The 21,328-nt window shown below is 41.1% G+C and overlaps 1 protein-coding gene across 2 annotated transcripts in view; it reads left to right on the top strand.

Annotated features, from left to right (window-relative positions):
• Nucleotides 1–21,328, top strand: part of TMEM241 (transmembrane protein 241) — a 114,330-nt gene that overhangs the window by 53,135 nt on the left and 39,867 nt on the right. For both annotated transcript variants that reach the window (XM_054583448.1, XM_054583447.1), the window contains 2 exons: nucleotides 9,306–9,375; nucleotides 13,347–13,440. In XM_054583448.1, coding sequence (XP_054439423.1) covers nucleotides 9,306–9,375; nucleotides 13,347–13,440 — 164 coding nt within the window. The remainder of the gene's footprint in view (nucleotides 1–9,305; nucleotides 9,376–13,346; nucleotides 13,441–21,328) is intronic.

Raw genomic sequence — 21,328 nt, 5'->3', positions numbered from 1 at the left:
TGTTATCCCTAAACAGTTTCTGCTTATCTGTGCTGCTGGGTGCCTGCTTTAAATCGTGCCTCACCTCCTTCCTTCATGCAACCAGAAGGCTGCCACCCAACAGATACTTAAGAGCCTTCTAAGCATCCTCCCCATTTGAAATGTATTTTAGTCAAAGGCCTTTGGAAAGTTATGTTCACTAGTTCTCCTTAGTTGATATGTTCATTTATTCCCTGAGTGATTTCTCATGGGTTTGGTGAATAATTTTCACCTAAAGAAATCACTCTGCCTTTCAATGAACAGGTTGTGCTTGTTCATTGGTTTACACTCATGGTTATCGAGCTGGAAGGGATTCTGGTGATTACCCAGGGTGTGACCACATTCTACCAGTGAGGGAGCTGAAACCCAGAGGAGTTAAGTGAGGTACCAAGATGATGCAGAGGAGGTGAGCAGCAGAGGGAGACTGGAGTTTAGGTCTGTCTCCTGACCTGCTCTCCAGGATTTTCTTTATAAACGCTTCCTTTTTAGTGATCTTATACTTCTTGAGTCTCTTGAGTGAGTGAATACTTTTCTCTGATGTCCCTAAATTTCTTACTGGAGCTTCTCTTAGTTAGGAGGGCATGTAGTTCACCAGGTGCCAAGCATGATGACTGCTAGGAGTCATTTATACATTTTAGGCAACATTCCCACATTTTACCTTGAGTAATTACTAAACTTTTAGGTCAGTGCTAGAATACTTTGAGCACATAGTTACTCTCTGGGATACAAAGTGGTCAGCATCCTGAAGTTATAGATTGGCCTGGGCTGAAGAGTGATTTAAAATGGACTTTGTTTTCTTTTGGAGGCTATGAGGATGTCCTGGAATTAGGTGGTGAGGATGGTTGCACAATTCTGTGAACACATACTTAAAACCACCGAATTGTAGACTTTAAAAGGGTAAACTTTATAGTATATGAGTTATATCTCAACAAAACAAAACGTATAGGGGATAATAAAGGCAAGCTCTTCTATTTGAGAGTCTATTTGGAGCTCATGTATGCCTGAAAAAGATACTTGCAATGATTAATTTATCTCCCAATTATATTTTAAGTTAAAAAAAGAATGGACATTAGACATCAAATGCTCTTTTCTTGTTCCCTCTCCTGCAGGCTTTGATCACATCATATAGTGAATGGTTGAGGGTAGGTCTGTGGTGAGCAGCTCAGGAAGCTGTAAAATCTATGGGATTCATCAGAGAGAGGCGTGGTATGTCCTGGAAGGACTTCTGGCTGGGTCTTTGGTTTGTTGCGGTTTTCGGGTAGTTGAGGTGGTAGCTTCGAAGAGGCCAGATATAGGAAGTGGCTTCTGAGAAGGATTTTGCTGGGCTGATGGGCCTGGCTGTGACTCTGTTGTCAATGGTAGAGATGACCTTGGCCTACCTTGTTGTATGTTGCTGAGGCTCTCCCTTGAGGTCCCGTGAGCCTTAGTAACCGTCATAGCAGGGCTCGGGCGAAGGCCCTGTAGAAGGCTGGTGGGGGTTATGCGCAAACTGGTGTCAACCTTCCAAAAGAGTCCGGAGATTTCCATCTAGACCAGCACCAAGTTCAGTATCTAACCCATGAGCACCCCACACTTAGAGTTACCTGTATTAAGTAACCTAAAGGTACTCTGTGTGTGGTCTCCATGGTCATGTTTGTCGACTTCCTAGAACTTTTACAAATTGTGTGTCAAGGTGTCTTAAACATGTGTGTCTGCTTCTCCTTTCACCTCCTGTCAGTGGAACATTGTTGACGTGAAACGTTGGTAGCCGTGGGGTTGGTCCTTGAATGCCTGCTTGGATGAGGACTGCTGAGTGACAGAACGGTCTAGTCTAGACTCTTGACTAGAGTTGGGATCTACTTCTGAAATCCATATAAAAAGAGACCGCCTCTGCTTTTAAAAAATATATATATATGTACATATATAATCGACATTTAACATTGTATCCGTTTTAGGTATACAACATAATGATTTGATATATGTGTATATTATGAAATGGTCACAATAAGTTTAGTTAATTAACATCCATCACCACACATAAGTACAGTATTTTTTCTTATGAGAACTTTTGAGGTTTCTCTTAGCAACTTTCCAATATATAATACATTATTGTTAACTTATAGTCACCATGCTGTACATTACAACCCCAGACTTATTTATCTTATAACTGGAAACTTGTGCCTTTGACTACCTTCACCCATTTCACTCACCCACCACACCCAACCTCCAGCAATCACCAATCTGTTCTCCGTATCTATGAGTTCAGGTTTTTGCTTTGTTTTTGTTTTTAGATTCACATGTAAGTGAGATCATACAGCATTTGTCTAATTAGTTCATTTACCATAACTCCCTCAAGTTTCAACCATGTTGTCACGAATAGCAGGATTTCCTTTTTTATGTTAAATATTCTGTTATATATGTACCACACTTTCATTATCCATTCACCCACCGATGGACATTGAGGTTGTTTCTGTACCTTGGCCATTGTGAGGAATACTGTTCAGGCTTTGATCACCTTTAACTTTTAGAAACCCTCTGGGCCACCATAGGCAGGTGTGGTCCTGCTCTCTGAAGTCACGCAGTGCGCAGTCCGCGCAGCTGTGAGCAGTGGCCCACAGCTTCAAAAAGCATTCAGGCACAGCAAAGTGCTTATGTTTGTTTGTTAGAGTGGATAACTAAGGCAGCAAGGTATTAGGGTAGGAGTTTGGTGTGAGCATTGGTGGAAGCTCACAATCTAGAATACCCCTGGGAGATCAGTTGTCTGAGCTTTGTAAACTCAGGTCAGTTACACTAAACTCCTTGATGGATTCTGGTGTTGTTTTCTCCTAGTAGTATACTGTTGACTGCAAAGTTTAAGCAAATATAACAGTTGAAGGAAATTTTCTTTCTGCAAAAGTATTCAAGGACTGGTGGGATTGGGTAGCTCTGATTCCTGCAAATTTGTTTATTTTCTCATTGGACCTGTGGGTAACCTACCCATTTTTAAGTCAGAACAGCACTTTATTTTTTCCCACTTGCTTATGATACTTTCTTTTTTTTAATTTTTAAATCATGTTTATTCTATTACAGTTGTCTCAATTTTTCCCCCTTTGCCCTCTCCACCCATCCCACCCCGCCCCCGCCTCCCACGGTCAGGTCCCACTCTGTTGTCCATGTCCATGGGTCATTCCTGCATATTCTTTGTTTAGTCCCTTCTCCTTCTTTCCACCATTGTCCTCTTCCCCTATTCCCTCTGGTCACTTTCAGTCTGCTCCATGGTTCCATGCCTGTGGTTTATTTTGTTTGTTAGTTTATTTTGTTGAATAGATTCCACTTGTAGGTGAGATCATATTGTATTTGTCTTTCACCGACTGGCTTATTTCACTTAATATAATATTCTCCAGTTCCATCTGTGTTGTTGCAAAAGGTAGGATTTCCTTCTTTCCTATTTTTTTTAAATCCAGATTGACTTTATTTATTTTTTTAAATGTCAAAATACATTCCAAAATATTAAAAAATTTAAATCCATTATAAAGTCTCAGCAGTTAAAACAACATGACACTGGGACAAAAATAACCAAGTAGATCAATGAAATAAAATGAGCATTGTAGAAACAAATGTATATCTCTTCTAACAATGATTAAATTGATATTTCAAATCAATGGGGAAAATAGGGCTTTTTCAACCAATAAGGTGCATAGACCACCATTACTTGAAATAAAACAAATATAGAGCCCTATTTCACACATTATACAAAAATATTTAGGTGAGTTAAAAATCAATATGTAAAATCTAAGGAGTTATAGGAGAAAATACAAAATATTTTTCTTATCCTGAAGTATAATATTCAAACCCAGAAGCTATAAAGTAAAACATTGACAATATGACTATATTAAACATTTAAGACTATACAGTAACACACATATAAAAAAGTTAAAGGACAAGGAATAGAATAGAAAAGTATTTGCAACACATCTAAAAAGGGTTAATAGTTTTTTATTTCTTTTTAGGGAAAAAAGTTCTATAAACATTTAATCAAAAAATGGATAAAGAATACCAAGAAGTCATTTAAAGCTTTTTAGAAATAATAGAAGTAGGCAAGATATATACAAAAACAGGTTTAGTTTCAACAAATAATAAAGTAATAATTAAAATAACACATTGTCACAATCAGATTAATAAGTATTAAAAATATTGGTAATATCAAGTATTGGTGACTGTGAAAGGAAGTGGGTATTCATAGACCCTTTTTCTTCATCTTATAGCAGTCCCTTTAGCATATCTTGCAATCATGAAATGGGCAAATGTGTTGAAAGAGTCTTAAAAAAATTCATCAAAGCTGGTTTGGTGGAGGTGTATTCTTTCAGCCATCTTCTGTCTGAGAAACTCCTTATTTTGTTTTCCATCTTAATTGAGAGCCTTGCTGGGTAGAGCAGTCTTGGTTGCAGGCCTTTGCAGCTTTTCATGACTTGGAATATTTCCTGCCATTCCCTTCTGGCTTGTAGTGTTTCTTTTGAGAAGTCAGCTGCTAGCCTTATTGGGGCTCCCTTGTATGTTACTGCCTGTTTGTCCCTTGCTTCCTTTAGGATTCTCTGTTTGTCTTTGATATTTTCCACTTTAATTATGATGTGTCTTGGAGTGGGCCTCTTGGGGTTTCTCTTGAATGGGACTCTCTGTGCTTCCTGGACTTGTGTGACTTTTTCTCTCCTCAAATTAGGGATGTTTTCCATCAATACTTTTTCAAACAGGTTTTCTATCCCTTGCTCCTCTTCTTCTCCTTCTGGTGTCACTATTATATGGATATTGTTATGTTTAAGGTTGTCCTGCATTTCCCTAAATGCCTCTTGAGCTCACTGAGCTCACTGAACTTCCTTATAGTAATTGTTTTGAACTTAATATTTGATAGTTAACTTGCCTCTATTTCATTTAGTTCTCTTTCTAGGGACTCCTCCTTTCATTTCGATTGGGGGTTGTTTCTTTGTCTTCCCATTGTTTGTGAGACTCTTCTTTTTTGCTTATTCTTCTTAAATTGATCTGTCTTGATTTCCTGACTTTGAGGTGTGAACTTCTATGGTAGGAGACTGCTGTTTTTTCTTTCTGGATCTGCCTCTGATGATGTAAGATGTTGACCCTGTCTGACCTTAGGCAGTCTGTTTGAGACTTCTAGGAATCTAGTGTCTGTGGCAGTCTACTTCAGCCATTAATTTAGTCACTCTGCACTCAGCAGCCCGGCTTAGACACCACAGGGTGGGGCAGAGTCCCTCCTGGAGGCAGGATTATTGGGTGCTCTCATGCTGCTGCTGCTTGGGGTAGTGGTCTGCCTGAGCCAGATGGCTGCTGCTGAATCAGGGAGAAGTCAGCACTGGGATCCCACTGGCTACTCTTTGTTCTCTCCCAAAGCCTCTGTCTCCAGTGTCTCTAGACCACTCTGCACCCACTTTAGCCAGGGATCTACTATCTGTGGTTGCCACTCTGTACTCAGCAGTCAGGCCTTAGCATTACCAGGCTAGGACCAAGTCCTTCCTGGGGGCGGGGTTATTGTGTCCTCTCACTGTGCTCCTGCTCAGGGGAGTGGTCTCTGCCTGAGCAAGATGGCTGTTGCCATATGGGGGATGAGTCAGCACCGGGATCCTGTCCACTACTCTCTCCGTTCTCTCCCCAAAGCCTCCTTCCCCAGTCTCTCCTCAGGTGTCTCTAGCCCACTCTTCCCCTGCCTTTGTCGCATCCCAGGGTAAGTGGCTGCAAATAAAAATTTATGCATTGGCCCTTAAATGGTTCTTTGCATCTCCAACTCCCTGTCTCTGGCAGAGAGCAACTCTGCTGCTTTTCATAGCTGGCTGTTTTCTGTGTACTTTTTCGGCTCTGTTGCTGTAGACTAGAGATCCCCATTTTTGGTTTAGACCTTGCTCATCTTAGGAGGATCCAACTGGCTTTTTCAATATCCTTCTGGTACCACCACCCATGGGCACCCTGCCCGCCTTCTTGAGTCTCCACCGCACTCCTTACCAGTTAGGTTGTGCTAAAGCTGATTCTTCTATCTGTCCAAGGTTATAAGGCTCCTCTCTTGCTCTTGTTCAGTTGTTTGTTCCAGGTGATTTCTCCACAATTTAGTTGTAATTCCAGATTGGTCCTGGGATGAGGTCGGTTTGACCTCCACTCACTCCTCCGCCATCTTGATTCTATCCCCCACTCCAATCTTTCAACCTCATGGTTCATGCAGAGGCTCCAAGAACATGGGAACCTTGATTCCCCTAGAATGTTGTAAGCAGTAATAAAGAAGAGAAATTCCTCCCATGTTTGAAAGTTTGCTTTTCATATTTGTATGGGAGCCCTCAGCTGTGGTGGTCAAGAGAGAGAATCTCAAGGCACCAGAAGAGCTGGGAGAGCCACAGGAATCTGACCCAGAAATGACCTTGGTACCTCATGTGTCCATTGCTCGTGTGTGAGATAAAGCAAGCAGCACTAATCACTTCTTGGAACTGACCTTCCATTTTCCTGCTAGTTTTGAGGTCTAATTGTGGTGAGAGGAAATTTTCTTGATGTTCAGATATTAATTACGCTTGAATGCAGTAAGACTGTGCTACACTTACACTGTGGCAATTTCATGCTCTATGATCTTCAGAGAAATGGGATTCACTCTGTCAGTCAGAGATCCAGCAGAATTTTAGCTGTGGAGCATGGGAATGAAGGCTCAACCCAGAACTGATTGCATCAGCTGCATGTTGATGCCACAAAACATGGTCATAACTCTTGAGCCACCTCATTTGTACTTAAATTGTACATCCTGCACTAGATGGTGCAGGAATGTTGTTGTTGTTTTTTTAACATCTTTACAAATTTTTTAGGCCCCTGGATCTAGTCTTCATGTGGTTGGGGTCAGCCAGCCACATACCACAACAGCTTCAGGGTTATATGTAGCACAGTTATTAACCTTGGTTATTTAGAGGTTGGTATGCACCCTATCTGTCTAAGAGTGCTACTTCAGCAAAAGAGGAGGCAGGCTGAAGGCATCAGAGGGCAAACATTTGGGTCAGTTTGAAATTTAGGACCGGCATTATCAACTAGAAGGTGTTTAGAACAGTCTCTCCAAAGTAAGCAAGCGGGGCTTAGGTCTCTCAGATACTCTTAGTTCAGTAGTGATTACTGTGTATCAGCGATGGTCCTAACCCAGTGGGTACAAGTGATGAGTTAAGAGACAGTCGCTCTTTTGAGGACTTGATAGTTTTAGAAGGAGAGACAGACTTGAAGTCAGCTCAGGGCCATATGAGAAATATGTGGAGCTTTTAGGAATGTCTCAAAGAGTGAGCTATTCTCTCTCTCTCTCAATAATTTACAGGATCAATGTTCAGGATTTGGGTGAGGGTTTTAATCTAACTGGTGAACTCCCTAGGAGGACGGCTCTTTTGGTATACTTCTCGCTGTCTACCTCTGACCCTTCCACAGCCTGGGCTGGGCTGGAAAGGTCGCCAACACACCGTGAGTCCAGTTCATCTCCTGATGAAAGGCTGGGTGCTGAAGAGGCAGTGCTCAAGGAATTGCAAGGTCCTGCATTTAATTTATCTCCCTTTCTGTCCATTCCTCATTATCACACTGACTGTGCTGCAGTTTCCCTCACGCTGAGAGGGAAATTGGGAAAGGGCCAAGAACCAACAACTGCCAGAGAGGCAGAGCACATCCTCCACGGACGTCCCTTCCGCCACCTGAGCAGGGGACTCGGGCCACCCTCTAGGACCAGGGTGCCAGGGATACCTCAGTTGTCACTTCTGTGGGGAAGGGGACTTCATTTTTACTTTTTATTTTTATTTTTTTAATCATGTTTATTCTATTACAGTTGTCTCATTTTCCCCCCTTTGCCCTCCTCCACCTATTTCACCCTGCCCCCTCCCCCACAGTCAATTCCCACTGTGTTGCCCATGTCCATGGGTCATTCATACATGTTCTTTGTTTAGTCCCTTCCCCTTCTTTCCACCATTGTCCTCGGGAAGAGGACTTCAGATGATGGTCTTTATGCATAAGATGTCTGAGCCTGATGATGTCATTTACAAAGTCCCTCCACCAATATAGGTCTCAAGTAGACATTAAAGGTACCCAGTGGAATCATGGCAGAAAGAGGACAAGAACTCTTAGCCTCTTATTATGGTGGATGCAAACCAGATCCCATGAGACCCCCTCCTATTAATTAAACACTCACACATACGCATAAATGGGACAAAACAATAGTCATGATTTTAAAAAATACCCAACCTTCCAGAGAAATGGAATTCAGAACTTTTCCTTCCCAATAGTAGGTGGTTGGATTGTTTGAAATCATTTAGGTCTCTGAGGAGGTGTAGCAGGCCATGTGGCTTTTGTCCTGAAACTCTTGGTTAATAAGAGTAGTGATGAAGAAAGTGCTATCTGTACACTTCACATACTGTGAATACTCAGGAAAATCATCCTTTCTTGCTCTGGTCCATCCATCAGAGAGGCAGACAGAGGCTGGGGGCCTGGAAGGCCTGGCTCCTCACAGCCTCCGAAATTCCAGATTTGGAAGGATTAAGCTATCTGCTGTGGAAATGCTTAATTCCTTTTCACTGGACATTTTTGGAAGGCTTTCTGCTTTTTTAATCTCCTGACTTCTTGTTTGTGACCAAGTTCAAATTCCAGGGAGGGAAGCAGCCAATATGTGTGATTATTTCCTCTTGCACCAAGTGGAACTAAAAGAATGAACTTACTTCACTAGAAATAAATGTACCCTTTGGACCTTAAACTAAAATGAGTGTGCACAGTCGGTCTGGTCCCTGCACCGTTTGTGCAGTAATTCAATACAAAAATGAAAAAAAAAAAGATGTCAGAGGCATGCATTCACAATCTTTTTTTAGCTATAAGTCAGAAAAGAATAGAACTTTTTGAAGACAAGACTTTTTTTTGGTTCTACACTCCGCCTTTGGCAGGGATGGCTGCCTTGGCAGAGAAGAAAGATCCGAGGGCTGCACTGTGGCTCCATCATTCAAGAATTGTGCAGTCTTAGGCAGATCTTTTAACTTCTTTGAGCCCCAGTTAAAATGCAGATAACAAACCTTCACAGAGTTGTTATAAAGATTGAAAGAAATAATGTACATAAAGCTTTTAGTGTGGGGCCCTGTGCAAAGCAGACTCTCGCTGAATTGGCATTATTATTATAAGGAAATGCCAATAACATAGAAACCCTAAGAATGCCAGCGTGGATCCAGTGCAGGGCAGCTTGGCGCCCAGTGGGCTGCTGTGATAAAGACCCTCGCTTGCGTTCATGGGACTGCCGGGGGCTGCGGGCATGTGGGCCACTGCTTTTCCCTTGCTGTGCCCCTCAGGTGATCTCCTCAGCGTCCTGGACTTTCCGTTCCTGTATTTCTACAGATTCCACGGCGGCTGCTGTGCCAGGTAATCTCAACTCGTAAAACCTTTGCACTATTAGTTTGTGTTTCTATACTACCAGCAGTGTCTTCATTTCCCTGAAGTTCAGGGTTACTGCCGTCATCCAGATGAGTGGCAGAGCGGTGGCGGATGCAAGAGTGGAAGCAGCTCCCAGGCCATCCATGGGTTGTTATGAACACTGTCAGGTGTTCAGGGCTGGCCTGGGACTTTGGAGGACCCCTTTCTTCCAGAAGTTTTTAGGCCACAGCAGTGGTTTTCAAACTGGCTGAAGAGCTAGGATTTCCACTTTTGTTTTGTTTTCTGCATAAGCAATTCTTGTAACTTCAGTACATAACACTGATGAAACTGATTGAGTTCAAGGGAAGATTTGGATCCACAGTCCAACCCTCTCAACTTCCACCTTGGCATCTCTCTTGCTCCTGAGGGCAACCTCCAAAAACAACAACAACAACAACAACAAAAAAACCAAAACGAAACCTCAGCTGAACCACAAAACTATGAGGAAGAGATTTTGGAAACCATTGATTAGGAGATGTCTGGACAACAAGGTGATCATTAATATTGGCCTTGGGAAGTACTCAGGGATCTAGACCAGTTAAGTGGATAGAATTACAGATGCAGAAGTTTGTAACCGTCCTGTTTCCCTTTCCTGCCGCACACCCTTTGCTTGACTTTATCATGCTCAGAAGTGGAAAGGTTTCTGTGGGCAGTCTCAAAGCTTGTATTCTGCTATGGTGGAAAAACCAGACTTGGGTTGAATCCCAGCCCTGCTGCTTCCTAACTGTGTGGTCTTTGGTCAAGTTTTCCTAGTTCTCCCAAGCCTTCATTTAGTTTTCTCATCTGTAAAATGGAAAAATAATAGCAATGCAGGGTAATTGTGTGTATTGAGTGAAGTATTTAAAGCCCTAGCATTGTTTCTGGCCCAGTAAACTATAGTCATTATTGTTATCGGCTCAGATCAGCTGCAAATAGAATGCCAACAAACCATGAGCAATTGCTACATGGAAGTCAGACCACCTATTTCCACACATATAGGATTGTACCTTGTCAAGCAGTGATTCCTTACAGAGAGTCAAAAAGCTGATATGCAGCTAGGTACTGTTTCCAACGGGGGTGTATTAGGACCAAAAAATCAATATTATAGAGTTTGCTTCTGTTTGAGCCTCAGAATGATTTATGTATCATCCTCAGAAAAATTTCAGAACACTGACAGAATTCATCTTCCCAGTCCCTATCGATTTGGCGAGGCCTTGTCACTTAGCTGGGACTGTGTGGCATGGGTGTTAGTGCTGTTCCAGTGCCCATGGGCTTGTTTGCTTGTGGTGCTTGGCAGCATGGCAGACGCATTGTGGAAGAGATGTGGTTATTTGGAACAGGGCAACACAGTTCACAGCCCGTTGTTGTTGGCTTTGTGAGATGACATTCTGGCTCCATTTCTGCCTCTTTTAATCTGAAACTTTCTCATAACCCAAAATGAAAAATCAGGAATTTTTATTTGAAAGGTTTGGGAATATTTATTTGACTCGATTTAATTCTCTGTCACATTTTACCCCCGGCGCCTGTACCAAGCTTAACCTCTTTTAAGCGCATCTCATCTCATGACTCCTCAAGGCTCTGGGGGAGCTTGGAAGGGGCTACGGAGGCCTGAGGGGATAGTATTAGTAGCCACAACCTGGATACCCCATTAACAAGGAGCTCAGGCTCTTTCACTTCTGGGGCTCTCCCACTGATTTTAAGATCTGCTTCTATTGCAAGAGGAGAGCTGAAAATGAAAGTGTGGATCAAAAACCAGGAGAGGCTCAGTTCCAGCGAACAGTCTGTGCTGAGGGGCGTGGCCCACATGGAATCATGCCTTTCCTCTGGCTAGAGGTGGAGAGGAGATGAAAGGACGGGAGGGGATGGAGGTGTGGGAAACTGGACAGGCACCTGTGAGGCTGATAGCTCCTTGGATGCAGGGGGTGGCCGCCCCCAAGAAGAGCCCTGGGCGCTGTCTGTCTTTCTTTCCACACCCAATCTCACAGCCAGGGGCACCTGCAGCATCTCACGCTGTCTCTTTGGTCAGGGGCACCCATGGTGAGGTTTGAAAAGCCATGGAGAATTATTGAAAGAGCCGGGAAACCTGGATTATAATTGTACCTGTGCCTCAGTTTGCTTGTTAATAAAGTGAGAGTTGGGGCTGGGGAACCTTTCTGTTCTGAAAATCTCTGATTTCCAAAAGGTAGGATGGGAACCACTATGCTCATTCCTGCTTTAAGAACATAGCACCTGAGGCAAGGGAAAAAAGGGGGAAAGAAAAAAAGCGGGTATCTGGTCAAGGTTACTAGGGCGAATGAGCACAGCCAAGAACAGAAATTCAGGTCACTTTGATTTTCCTTGCCGTGTGGGTATGAAAGCCTCAGTGTCTTGATCCATCATGGCCCAGCCTCCCATCGCTACAGCTGCTAATATGAATGCATTTGCTGGTCAGCCGGGCCAAACAGGCTGATACGCACACAGAGGAAGCCTAATTCCTATCTCGGCTGCTGCCCCAAGAGTGTGGCTGTGAACTAATATAATCTAATAAAGTGAAGGCACAGATTTCGGTGAAATTTGGCCTTAATTTAATTCAAGCTGCTTCCAAATAAGCCTGTAAAACATTGATGTAATACCTACTATGCACAAGATTCCATGCTTGGCCCCTTTGGGGAAAATACAGAGAAGCCCACGGTCAGGCCCCGCCCTCTCAGAACTCGTGACTGAATTGGAGCCACACACCAGTGCCTATAATGAAGGTCAAGTGGCAGTGTGGCACTCGAGGCCTTGGGAATACAAATAGGTACAGCTCATTAGACTTGCTCCTTTGGTTTGGGGCACAAATGCAGTCGTGTCTCTTGCTTTTCAATTTTTTTTCTTTGACAGATTTTATTTATTTTTAGAGAAAGGGGAAGGGAGGGAGAAAGAGAAGGAGTGAAACATCAATGTGGGAGAGAAACATGTATCAGTTGGTTGTCTCTCGCACGCCCTCAGCCAGGAACCTGGCCTGCAACCCAGGCATGTGCCCAGACCGGGAATTGAACCAGTGATCTTTTGGTCCATGGGATGACACCCAACCCCCTAAGCCATATCATTTGAGACTCCTGCTTTTCAGTTTTCAATTCCAAATAAAAGTCACACGCAGGAAGTTAGCCTCTCTCATGGAGTCTCTCAGCCATACTTTCTTCCCCAATCACCCTGCCTCCAAATGTCAGGAAGAGGGACTGTTCTGGCTGGAGTTCCCTTTGCTTTGGACTTGGCTGCACAGCGTCACTTTTGAAAATGGCTCTAGCTCAAGCCACTATTTCCCTGTCCACCGCCGTGTCAGCGCCTTGCCGGTGCAGACCTCTGAATAGCCCCCATGGTGCTGCCCCAGCCTCAGGCCCCCATGGCAGGAGCTCCTTCAGGTCACACACCTGGGCATGGGCATCGTCCCCAAAGCCTGGTTTCTGGGTGGGCAGGCCCGGTGTGGGGGACTTGTGTTACTGGAGCCAGCCCTCCCCTTTCAGATTCTTCCCTTGAACCCAGGGCCAATACAGTCCAGACCCTCTGTCCGCATATGGGGAATTTCCCTTTGGAAGTCTCTTTCTGACAGTTTGTTCTACTTGAAAAAAATGGAAGCTCTACCTTGGCAAGTGGCAAGCTCCGTAAGTAATATGGGAGGGAGTAGAAGGTGTTGTCCTCTACATTTTTCTTTCTTTCATGATTTAACCAGAGATTTCCCAAATTTCTCTCCCCCGCCCCCCCCCCCCCTTTAGTACAATGCTTTCATCAAAGCTTCTTAGAAAAGTAGAGCTTAATGGGTTTTTAAGTTTGGGGTGTTTTTATCTAGAGATCACTATAAAATACCAATGAAATAGATGTGTAATAATTAGAAATTGGCTGGTAAACTGTAACAGAAAACAGTTACCTATTGGCTCAAAGAAGACAAGCCTCACTAACAAAAAAATATTTTCTCCTTTCAGTGGATTGTTAGGATTCTTTCTCATGTTCAGCACAGTGAAGCTAAAAAGCCATATGGCCCCGGGGCAGTGTGCAGCCTGGATTTTCTTTGCTAAGGTAAGAGAGGGAGGAGGGGTGGGCAAAAATGATCTCAGGGGCCTTTGTGACCAGTGTCCTCAGAGCCTGTGCAATGTCAGAGTCGATCTTCATGAAATCATTTCTAGTCACTGGCCCTCCGCCTGATCCTCACTCTTTCAGGTAACAATTTGTGAGACCTTTATCATGCTCCTGGGAGGTGAGCTGTGGGAGCCCCTTCACTTTGCTGAGCCTTCATTTCTGCGTCTGACCATGAGAGATTTTGCAAAAAAAAAAAACAACCAAAAACCTCTAAAGCTCCTCCAGTTTAAGAGGCTGGACTCCTAGACACACAGGGCCTTTCTTATGTCCCTTCCTGGGAGCTGTGGGGATGTCCCGAACTCAACTGACTTGCCCAAGAGGTCTCAGCCCATCAGAGGTGATAAGAGAAAGGAAAATGGGCAAATGGCCAGTTTGGGGGACTTTGATGAAGACTTCAAAAAAGCGACTATTATAAGAATGCCCATTGTGTATCTGGTTGACCACGGTTGAAGCGTAAGATAGAGAGGTGGGAAAAGAAGAAGAAACCGAAGGAGCAGTAAAATCGCTGTGGGACACATGGTCTTAGCTGAAATGCTTTGGGGCTAGTTCCTCCTAGTGGAGCATTTCATTTCTCTAATGTCTGTGAAGGAGTCAAGTTGCAGGGCCCTACATGCTGCTTCCAAGGAGTGGTATTTCTTAATTAATTTAATCTAATGAAATAATCATTTAACCTTGCATCTTTAGTCATCTTTGTGGTTGATTTCCCCTCCAGAAGACAAAGGCAAACATTTCACTTTGAAACTAAGATTTCACAGTGATATTTTCACCTGCATGGTCTACTTTTTTCCTAAAATTTAACAATCCTAATTCCAGCAGAACATGAAGAGTGGCTGAGATACTGACTTCCAGTTTGACGGCATGAGTAGAATGACAAATCCTCTCCCCCAAGTCAGCTAGAAAGCTAGACAAAAACCCTCAGAAATATCCATTTTAGCTCTGTAAAAACTGACCAAAGGCATACAACAATCTGGGAAGCATTTATTTGTTCATGAACACTACTAAGCTTTGGGCAGGAACAGCATGAGTTTGTGGCATTCTTGCCTAGGGTTGCTCCCATTCCCTCCTCCCCAGCTCTGTCAGTGTGGTATTTAAGCAGAATAGGGCAGACTACAGAAACCAGCATTCTTGTCGGTGCTTCCAGCAGACTCCATTTAGAATATTTTCAGTTAAAGCGGCCATGCCAGTGGTAAGCGAATAAGAGCCAGCTCCACTCTTGTGTTTATAGTCCTTTCTGGGACAAGCGATGGACCAGTGGTCTAGCTGGGGACTTAATAGGTAGTCTTGGGAGATGAGAGCGCTTGATAACTCACCATGTATCCCAGACTGACCTTAGTCTATGTGCACAAGCAGCAGAGGTGGAGTGCGCCGGAGATATCCGCACACCTCTGGCCAACAGAGCCTGTGTGCACACAGGGAGGAGATGTGAGGGAGCCAGAAGAAAGTAAAGTGGGGCAGACAAGACGACCACCTGAAATTTGAATGTGCTCCCCAGTCCACACACATAGTCAGAAGCTGAGAGAAGAGGGCTTTCTGGCTCAAGGTGTGTGAGCAAACCCCCTGACTAGTCTTTACCAGAACACTAAACTATGCAGATATGGGGATGGCCCCCAGGAAAGCAGGCTTAAAGTAAAAACAAGGAAAAACGTGGATGAAGGCCTCAGCAACTCTACTTTATATGGGAGACAGACTTTACAGGTTTAGGCCAGGCAAATTATTAAACAAGCAAAACAGTACCAACCGCAATGCTCTGGGAGAAAATCAGAATCTAGGGTTGCTAGCATATACAATATTATGTAAAGTGTCCAGTATTCAACAACAACAACAAAAAATTGGAGGCATTCAGAAAAACAGGAGAGTATGATTTATGCACAGGATAAAAGCAATCAACAGGAACTGTGTCTGAGTGTCCTCATATTTAGAATTTCAGAGAAAAAGACTGTAGTGCAGCTATTTAAATATGCTCAGAGATATAAAGGAAGCCATGTTTAAAGAATTCAAGGAACGACTCAATGAATAAAAAATCTCAATAAAGAGAGAGAAATGATTTTCAAAAAGAGAAACAAATGGAAAATCTGGAGTTAAAAAGTATAATAGCTGAAATGAAATGAAAAAATCTCTAGAGGAATTCAGTAACAGATTTGAGAGGGCAGAAATAAAAATAATAAGTGAACCAGGAAATAAAACAAAAGAAACTATTGAATATAAAGAAAATGTTTTTTTTTAATTGAAGAAATGTAAACAGGGTTTTAGAGACCTGTGGGACAGCATCAAGCACAGCATCACATACGTAATAAGAATTCCAGAAGAAAAAGGAAGAGGGATAGAAAAAAAAGGAATAATGGGTGACTACTCACAATGGAAGATTGTGGAAGACAATGGAAAATAGCACATTGAACATGCTGGAAAAAAAAATATCTCCAACCAGGAATTCTATATACAGCAAAAATATGATATGAACCAGAAATAAAGATACTTCCAATTAAAGACTGGGGTATTCATTTTTAGCAGCCATGTCAATAAGTACATTAAAGGTAAATAGACTAAATACCCCATTCAAAAGTCATAGATTGTCAGAGTGGATAAAAAAGCAAGACTCAACTATGTGCTGTCTACAAGAGACACACTTTAGATTCAAAGACACAAATAGGCTGAATCTAAAAAGATGGAAAACATAACCATGCAAATAGTAGCCATAAGAGAGTTACCTGGAGTGACTGTATTAAAATCAAACAAAATGGACTTTATGATGAGACATATTACTAGAGAAAAATAAGGACATTGAATAATGATTAAAGGGTTAATGCATTAGTAAGATACAAGTTACAAAGGTATATACACTTAACATTGGCACCCCAAATTATATGAAGCAAAAAATGACAGAGTAGAAGGGAGAAACAATAATTGAAGGTTCCAGTACGACCCTCTCAAAAGCTGATAGAACAACTGGATGGAAAAGCAAGGTTATAAAAGGACATGACTTGAATGACACTGTCAACTACATAACTGCCATTTATATGACAGCCCACTGATTGACTGCGGAATACATACTCTTCTCAAGCACATATGGAACTTTCTCCAGGATACATGTTATGCTGGGTCACAAAACAAATCTCAAATTTTAAAGGATTGAAATCATATTAAACATTTTCTCTGACCACAAACAGAATTAAATGAGGAATTTATAGCAGGAAAAAATATCTAGAGAAATCCATTTATTTGTAAATTAAATAACATATTCTAAATAGCTTGTGAAGCAAAGAAGAAGTCACAGGAGAAATTAAAAATATTTTGAACCAAATGAAAACAAAAACATGTATCAAAGTTATGGGATGCAGCTACAGTATTACTAAGAGGGAAATATATAGCTGTAAACACCCATATCAGAAAAGAAGAAAGGTCTTGAATCAATAACCTAAGCTTCCATGTTAAGAAACCAGGAAAAGAAAAGCAAACTAAACCCAAGGCAAGCAGAAAGAAGCATATGATAAAGTTTAGTGTGGGAATTAATGAGATAGAAAACAGAAAAACGATAGAGAAAAATCAAGGTTGGCTCTTTAAAAATATCAACAGAAGTGATAGAACTCTAGCTAGACTAAGAAAATAAGAAAAAAGTACAAATTGTCAAATTAGAAATGAAAGAAAGGCTATCACTGCTGATCCCATAGAAATTAAAAGCATTGTATATTATTCACATTATGAATAACTTTATGCCAGAAATTTAGACAATTTAGATGAAAGGGACGAATTACCAGAACAACACAAATTAGGAATATTGACTCAACAATAAATGGAAACTCTGAATATACTCATAAAAAGTAAATAAATTTAAGCAGTAAATAAAAATCTTTCCACAAGGAAAAGCCTAGACCCAGCTGGCTTTACTGATGAATTCTATCTCATATTTAAAGAAGAAATATTTTTAGAAAGTAGAAGAGAGGGAATAACTCCTCATTTATTCTGTAAGGTGAGTTACCTTGATATTATCGCCAGACCAAAAAAAAAAAAAATTGTAAGAAGAGTACAGACCAATATTCCTCATGAACATAGATCTTTAACAAAATACTAGCAAACCAAATTTGGTAGCATATAGAAGGTAACATATACTGTAATCAACTGAGATTTATCCCAGGAATGCAAAATTGGTTTAACATATGTAAATGAATGTAATACATTCTATTAATGAAGTAAAAGACAAAAATACATGGTCATGTAGGTACAGAAAAACCATGTTCAACATCTCTTTGTGTTAAGAACTTTCAACAAATGAGTAATAGAAGGGAACTTCCTCAGCCTTATTAAGGCATCTGTGAAAAATCTATAGCTAACATTATACTTAATGGTGAAACTGAATACTTTCCTCCTAAGATTGGGAGCAACACAATAATGTTCACTCTTAGCACTTTATTCAACGTGGTACTAAAGGTTTGGGGCAGTGCAATAAAGACAAAAGTTGTTTGTATTCAAAGATGACATTATCCTATATGTAGAAAACCCAGAGGAATCTAGAAAAACACTAATTGAACTAATCAATAGTTTTTCAAGGTCTCTGGATGCAAAATCATTGTATAAAAATCAATTGTAGTGTTGTATATTGGTAATGAACAGTCATATTCATAAAAATGAAATTAAGAGAAAATTTTATTCACAATTGCATCAAAAAGAAAAAATGCTTAGGCATTTAACAAAGAAGTGCAAGATTTGTACACTGAAAACTACAAAACCTTTCTGAGAGAAAGATCTCAATAAATGGCGAGACTCAATGTTGTTAAGAGGGCAGTTCTTTCTAAATTGATTAATAGATTTAATGCAATCCCCATCAAAATACAAATTCACAATATGATCCTGAAATTTATAGTAATGCAATAGCCAAAACAATTTTGGGAAGGAAAACCAAGATGGGGGACTAAAAACTTCACAGTTTGAAAACTCACTATAAAGATAGAATAATGAAGACATTGTGGGATTGAAGTAAGGATAGGCATTTATGATCTATTGATTTTCAGTGAAGGTGCCAAGGCAATTCAATGGGAAATTCAATTCAATGGGAAAAAATTTTCTTTTGAACAAATGGTGCTGGGACAGTCATATCCATGGGCCAACTATTTCCAAATGGTGCACCACATGAATTGTTAAAATATGCAATGCCTGACTGTTTAGTCAGGGGTACTACCTTCTTAGATTGTCAAATAAAAAAAATGACAGCAACCAACACAACAATAGCTGTCCTGTGTGAATGAATCAAAATTATACCTATTTTTTTAGTCAGAGTGGCAAAAATATTTTTTGGTGTGCCGCAGAATATTAGTAATTAGTTTTTGTGTACCATGAGGTGAAAAATGTTTAAAATCACTGCCATAGGCCAAAATAAAACAAAAACATACTTAACACCCTTGCTTACCATTGTTAACTCAAAATGAATCATGGACCTAAATGTAAGAGCTAACAGGAGAATACTTGTAGAAAAAAGATGTGAAGAATCTTAAACAGAGTTCTTAGATTTGAACCAAAAGCATGAGCCATAAAATAATTGATAACTTATTTTGCCATTCAAAAGACACCATTAAGAAAATGAAAAGAGAGGCCACAGACTAGCAGGAAATACTTGCAAATCATATATCTGATAAGACTTACATCCAGAATATATAAAGAATTCTTACACTTCATTGAGACTACATACAACCCAATTTAAAAATGATCGGAAGATTTCGATAGGTCCCACTCACTGAGCCACAGCCCAGGACGCAGCAACCTCTCCCTGGAGCCTCTCCGTGTCCTCTCTGCCCCTGCAACCCCCCGCCCCTGCAGCCGTCTGAAGCCTTTGCTGATGCAAGTAAGAATGATGATCTGCTTCCCGCTGGTAGTGAGGATTATATCCAGATAAGAATCCAACAGAGAAACAGCAGGTAGACCATTGCTGATGATTACGATAAAAAGAAACTAGTGAGGAAGAAATTTGCCTGCAGAGGTACTGTAATTGAGCATCCAGAACTTGGAAAATTAATTCAGCTACAGGGTGACCACCGTAAGAACATAGGCCAATTCCTTGTAGAGATTGGGCTGGCGAAGGATGACCAGCTGAAGGTTCTTGGGCTTTCAGTGGTTTGGGCTCACTGAAGCTTAAGTAAGGATTTCCCTGTGATGAGCAGAATTTCCCTTCTGCCCCTTGTCATGAGTTTGAAAACCTCACAGCTTGTATACTGTAAACCACTTGGGGGTCTACTTTTAACTTGGACTAGTGTAACTTTTTTAGGCAATAAACTGAAAAGAAGATACATGTATGAATGTTTCATAAGTGCATGAAAAGGAACTCAACATCATTAGTCATTAGGGAAATGCAAATTATAACCATGATGAGTTACCAGTACACACTCATAGGGTGGCTATAATTTTTAAAAAATAGACAAAGTGTTGGCAAAAATGTGGAGATACTGGAACCCTTATAAATTACTTGTGGCAAGGTAAAATGGTGTAGCCACTTTGGAAAATTGGTATTTTCTTAAAAGGTTAAGCATAAATTGACTGTAGAGCCCAGAAATACTTTTCCCAGGAATGTACCTAAGAGAAATGAAAACACATATCACAAAAGACTTAACCATGAACACTTACTGTAGCATCATTCCAAATAGCCCCAAACTGGAAATAATCGAAATGTCCATCAACGGGCGAATGTATAAACAAGATATAGTATATACATACAATAGAATACTATTTAGCAGTAAAGAGGAATGGACTCCTAATACATTGCCACAACATGAATGAATCTCAAAAACATTATGTTAAGTGAAAGAAGCCAGTTGCAAAAGAATACATATGTGAATACATATGTGATTCCATTTATGTGAAATTCCCAGAGAAGGCAAATGTATAGAGATGGGAAACATCCTGATGGTCACCTGGAGCAGAGATTGACTACAAACGGGGTGATGGAAGTGTCCGGAAACTGGGTTGTGGTGATAGCTGCACCGTCATTTAAATTAATTTATTAAATTTGTTCATTTAAAAATATTGAATTTTACATTTACAATAGGTGGATTTTATGCCATGCAAGTCATTCCTGAAGGCTGTGAAGTAGTAGTGCTCCAAAGCATAGTGCTTAGATCTTGTCTCTTTAAGACGTTTCCTACATACATGACTTTGCCTGTTTGGCCACTAGTTTCATGAGTCTCCTTTTTGTTTATCGTATTTTTGCTTTTCTTCATAAACTCTGAGAGAGTCTTATAATTACCTTCTCTGTAGTTAATTCAAAAAGTAGAAGAATTTTTAATCCTTCTTAAATGTGAAGCACTGGCTAAGATGAGCCATTAAGGATTCTTCTAGCCTCAGTATCTCAAGATATCTCCCCTACCCCTACCCTCTCTCCTTTTTCTTTTCTATTTAAAAATAAACTCTGTTATCCTCAATGGCGTAACATGCACCCATCCTTTGGGCTACCTACATAGCAAACAAAATGTGCTGACATTTGAAGCACAACATAAATGTATTTAGCAATACAGCATTTCCCTATGACGTCATTGTGACCCCACTGGGCGCCAGCATATTCAGAAAGCGACTCAGAAGGATGCTCCATTGGCCCCAGAGGTGAATTTGGATTTTGTGAAAAACTGATAGATACACAGGCAGGGAGGTCATTCAGAAGGGGTCTGGGGTGCCTTCTTCCTTGCTCCAAAAGGATCCATTCTCTGCCATTTTCCAAAGAGTTATCATGTCAGCTTCATCACTTCCAGGTTCTGAGGGAAGGCATCATGCTTCTCTCTGCTTCTCATCTTTCTCAGTATCTTTCTTGGGTCTCAGAATGCTCAGCAAGGAAAAGAAGTGCCTTCTTAGTGAC

Source organism: Pteronotus mesoamericanus, unplaced genomic scaffold, assembly GCF_021234165.1.
Source record: "Pteronotus mesoamericanus isolate MK-2021 breed Mesoamerican mustached bat unplaced genomic scaffold, CSHL_Meso_final contig_74, whole genome shotgun sequence".
In the NCBI taxonomy this organism is placed as follows: domain Eukaryota; kingdom Metazoa; phylum Chordata; class Mammalia; order Chiroptera; family Mormoopidae; genus Pteronotus; species Pteronotus mesoamericanus.
This window is presented reverse-complemented; position numbering and strand designations above follow the sequence as displayed.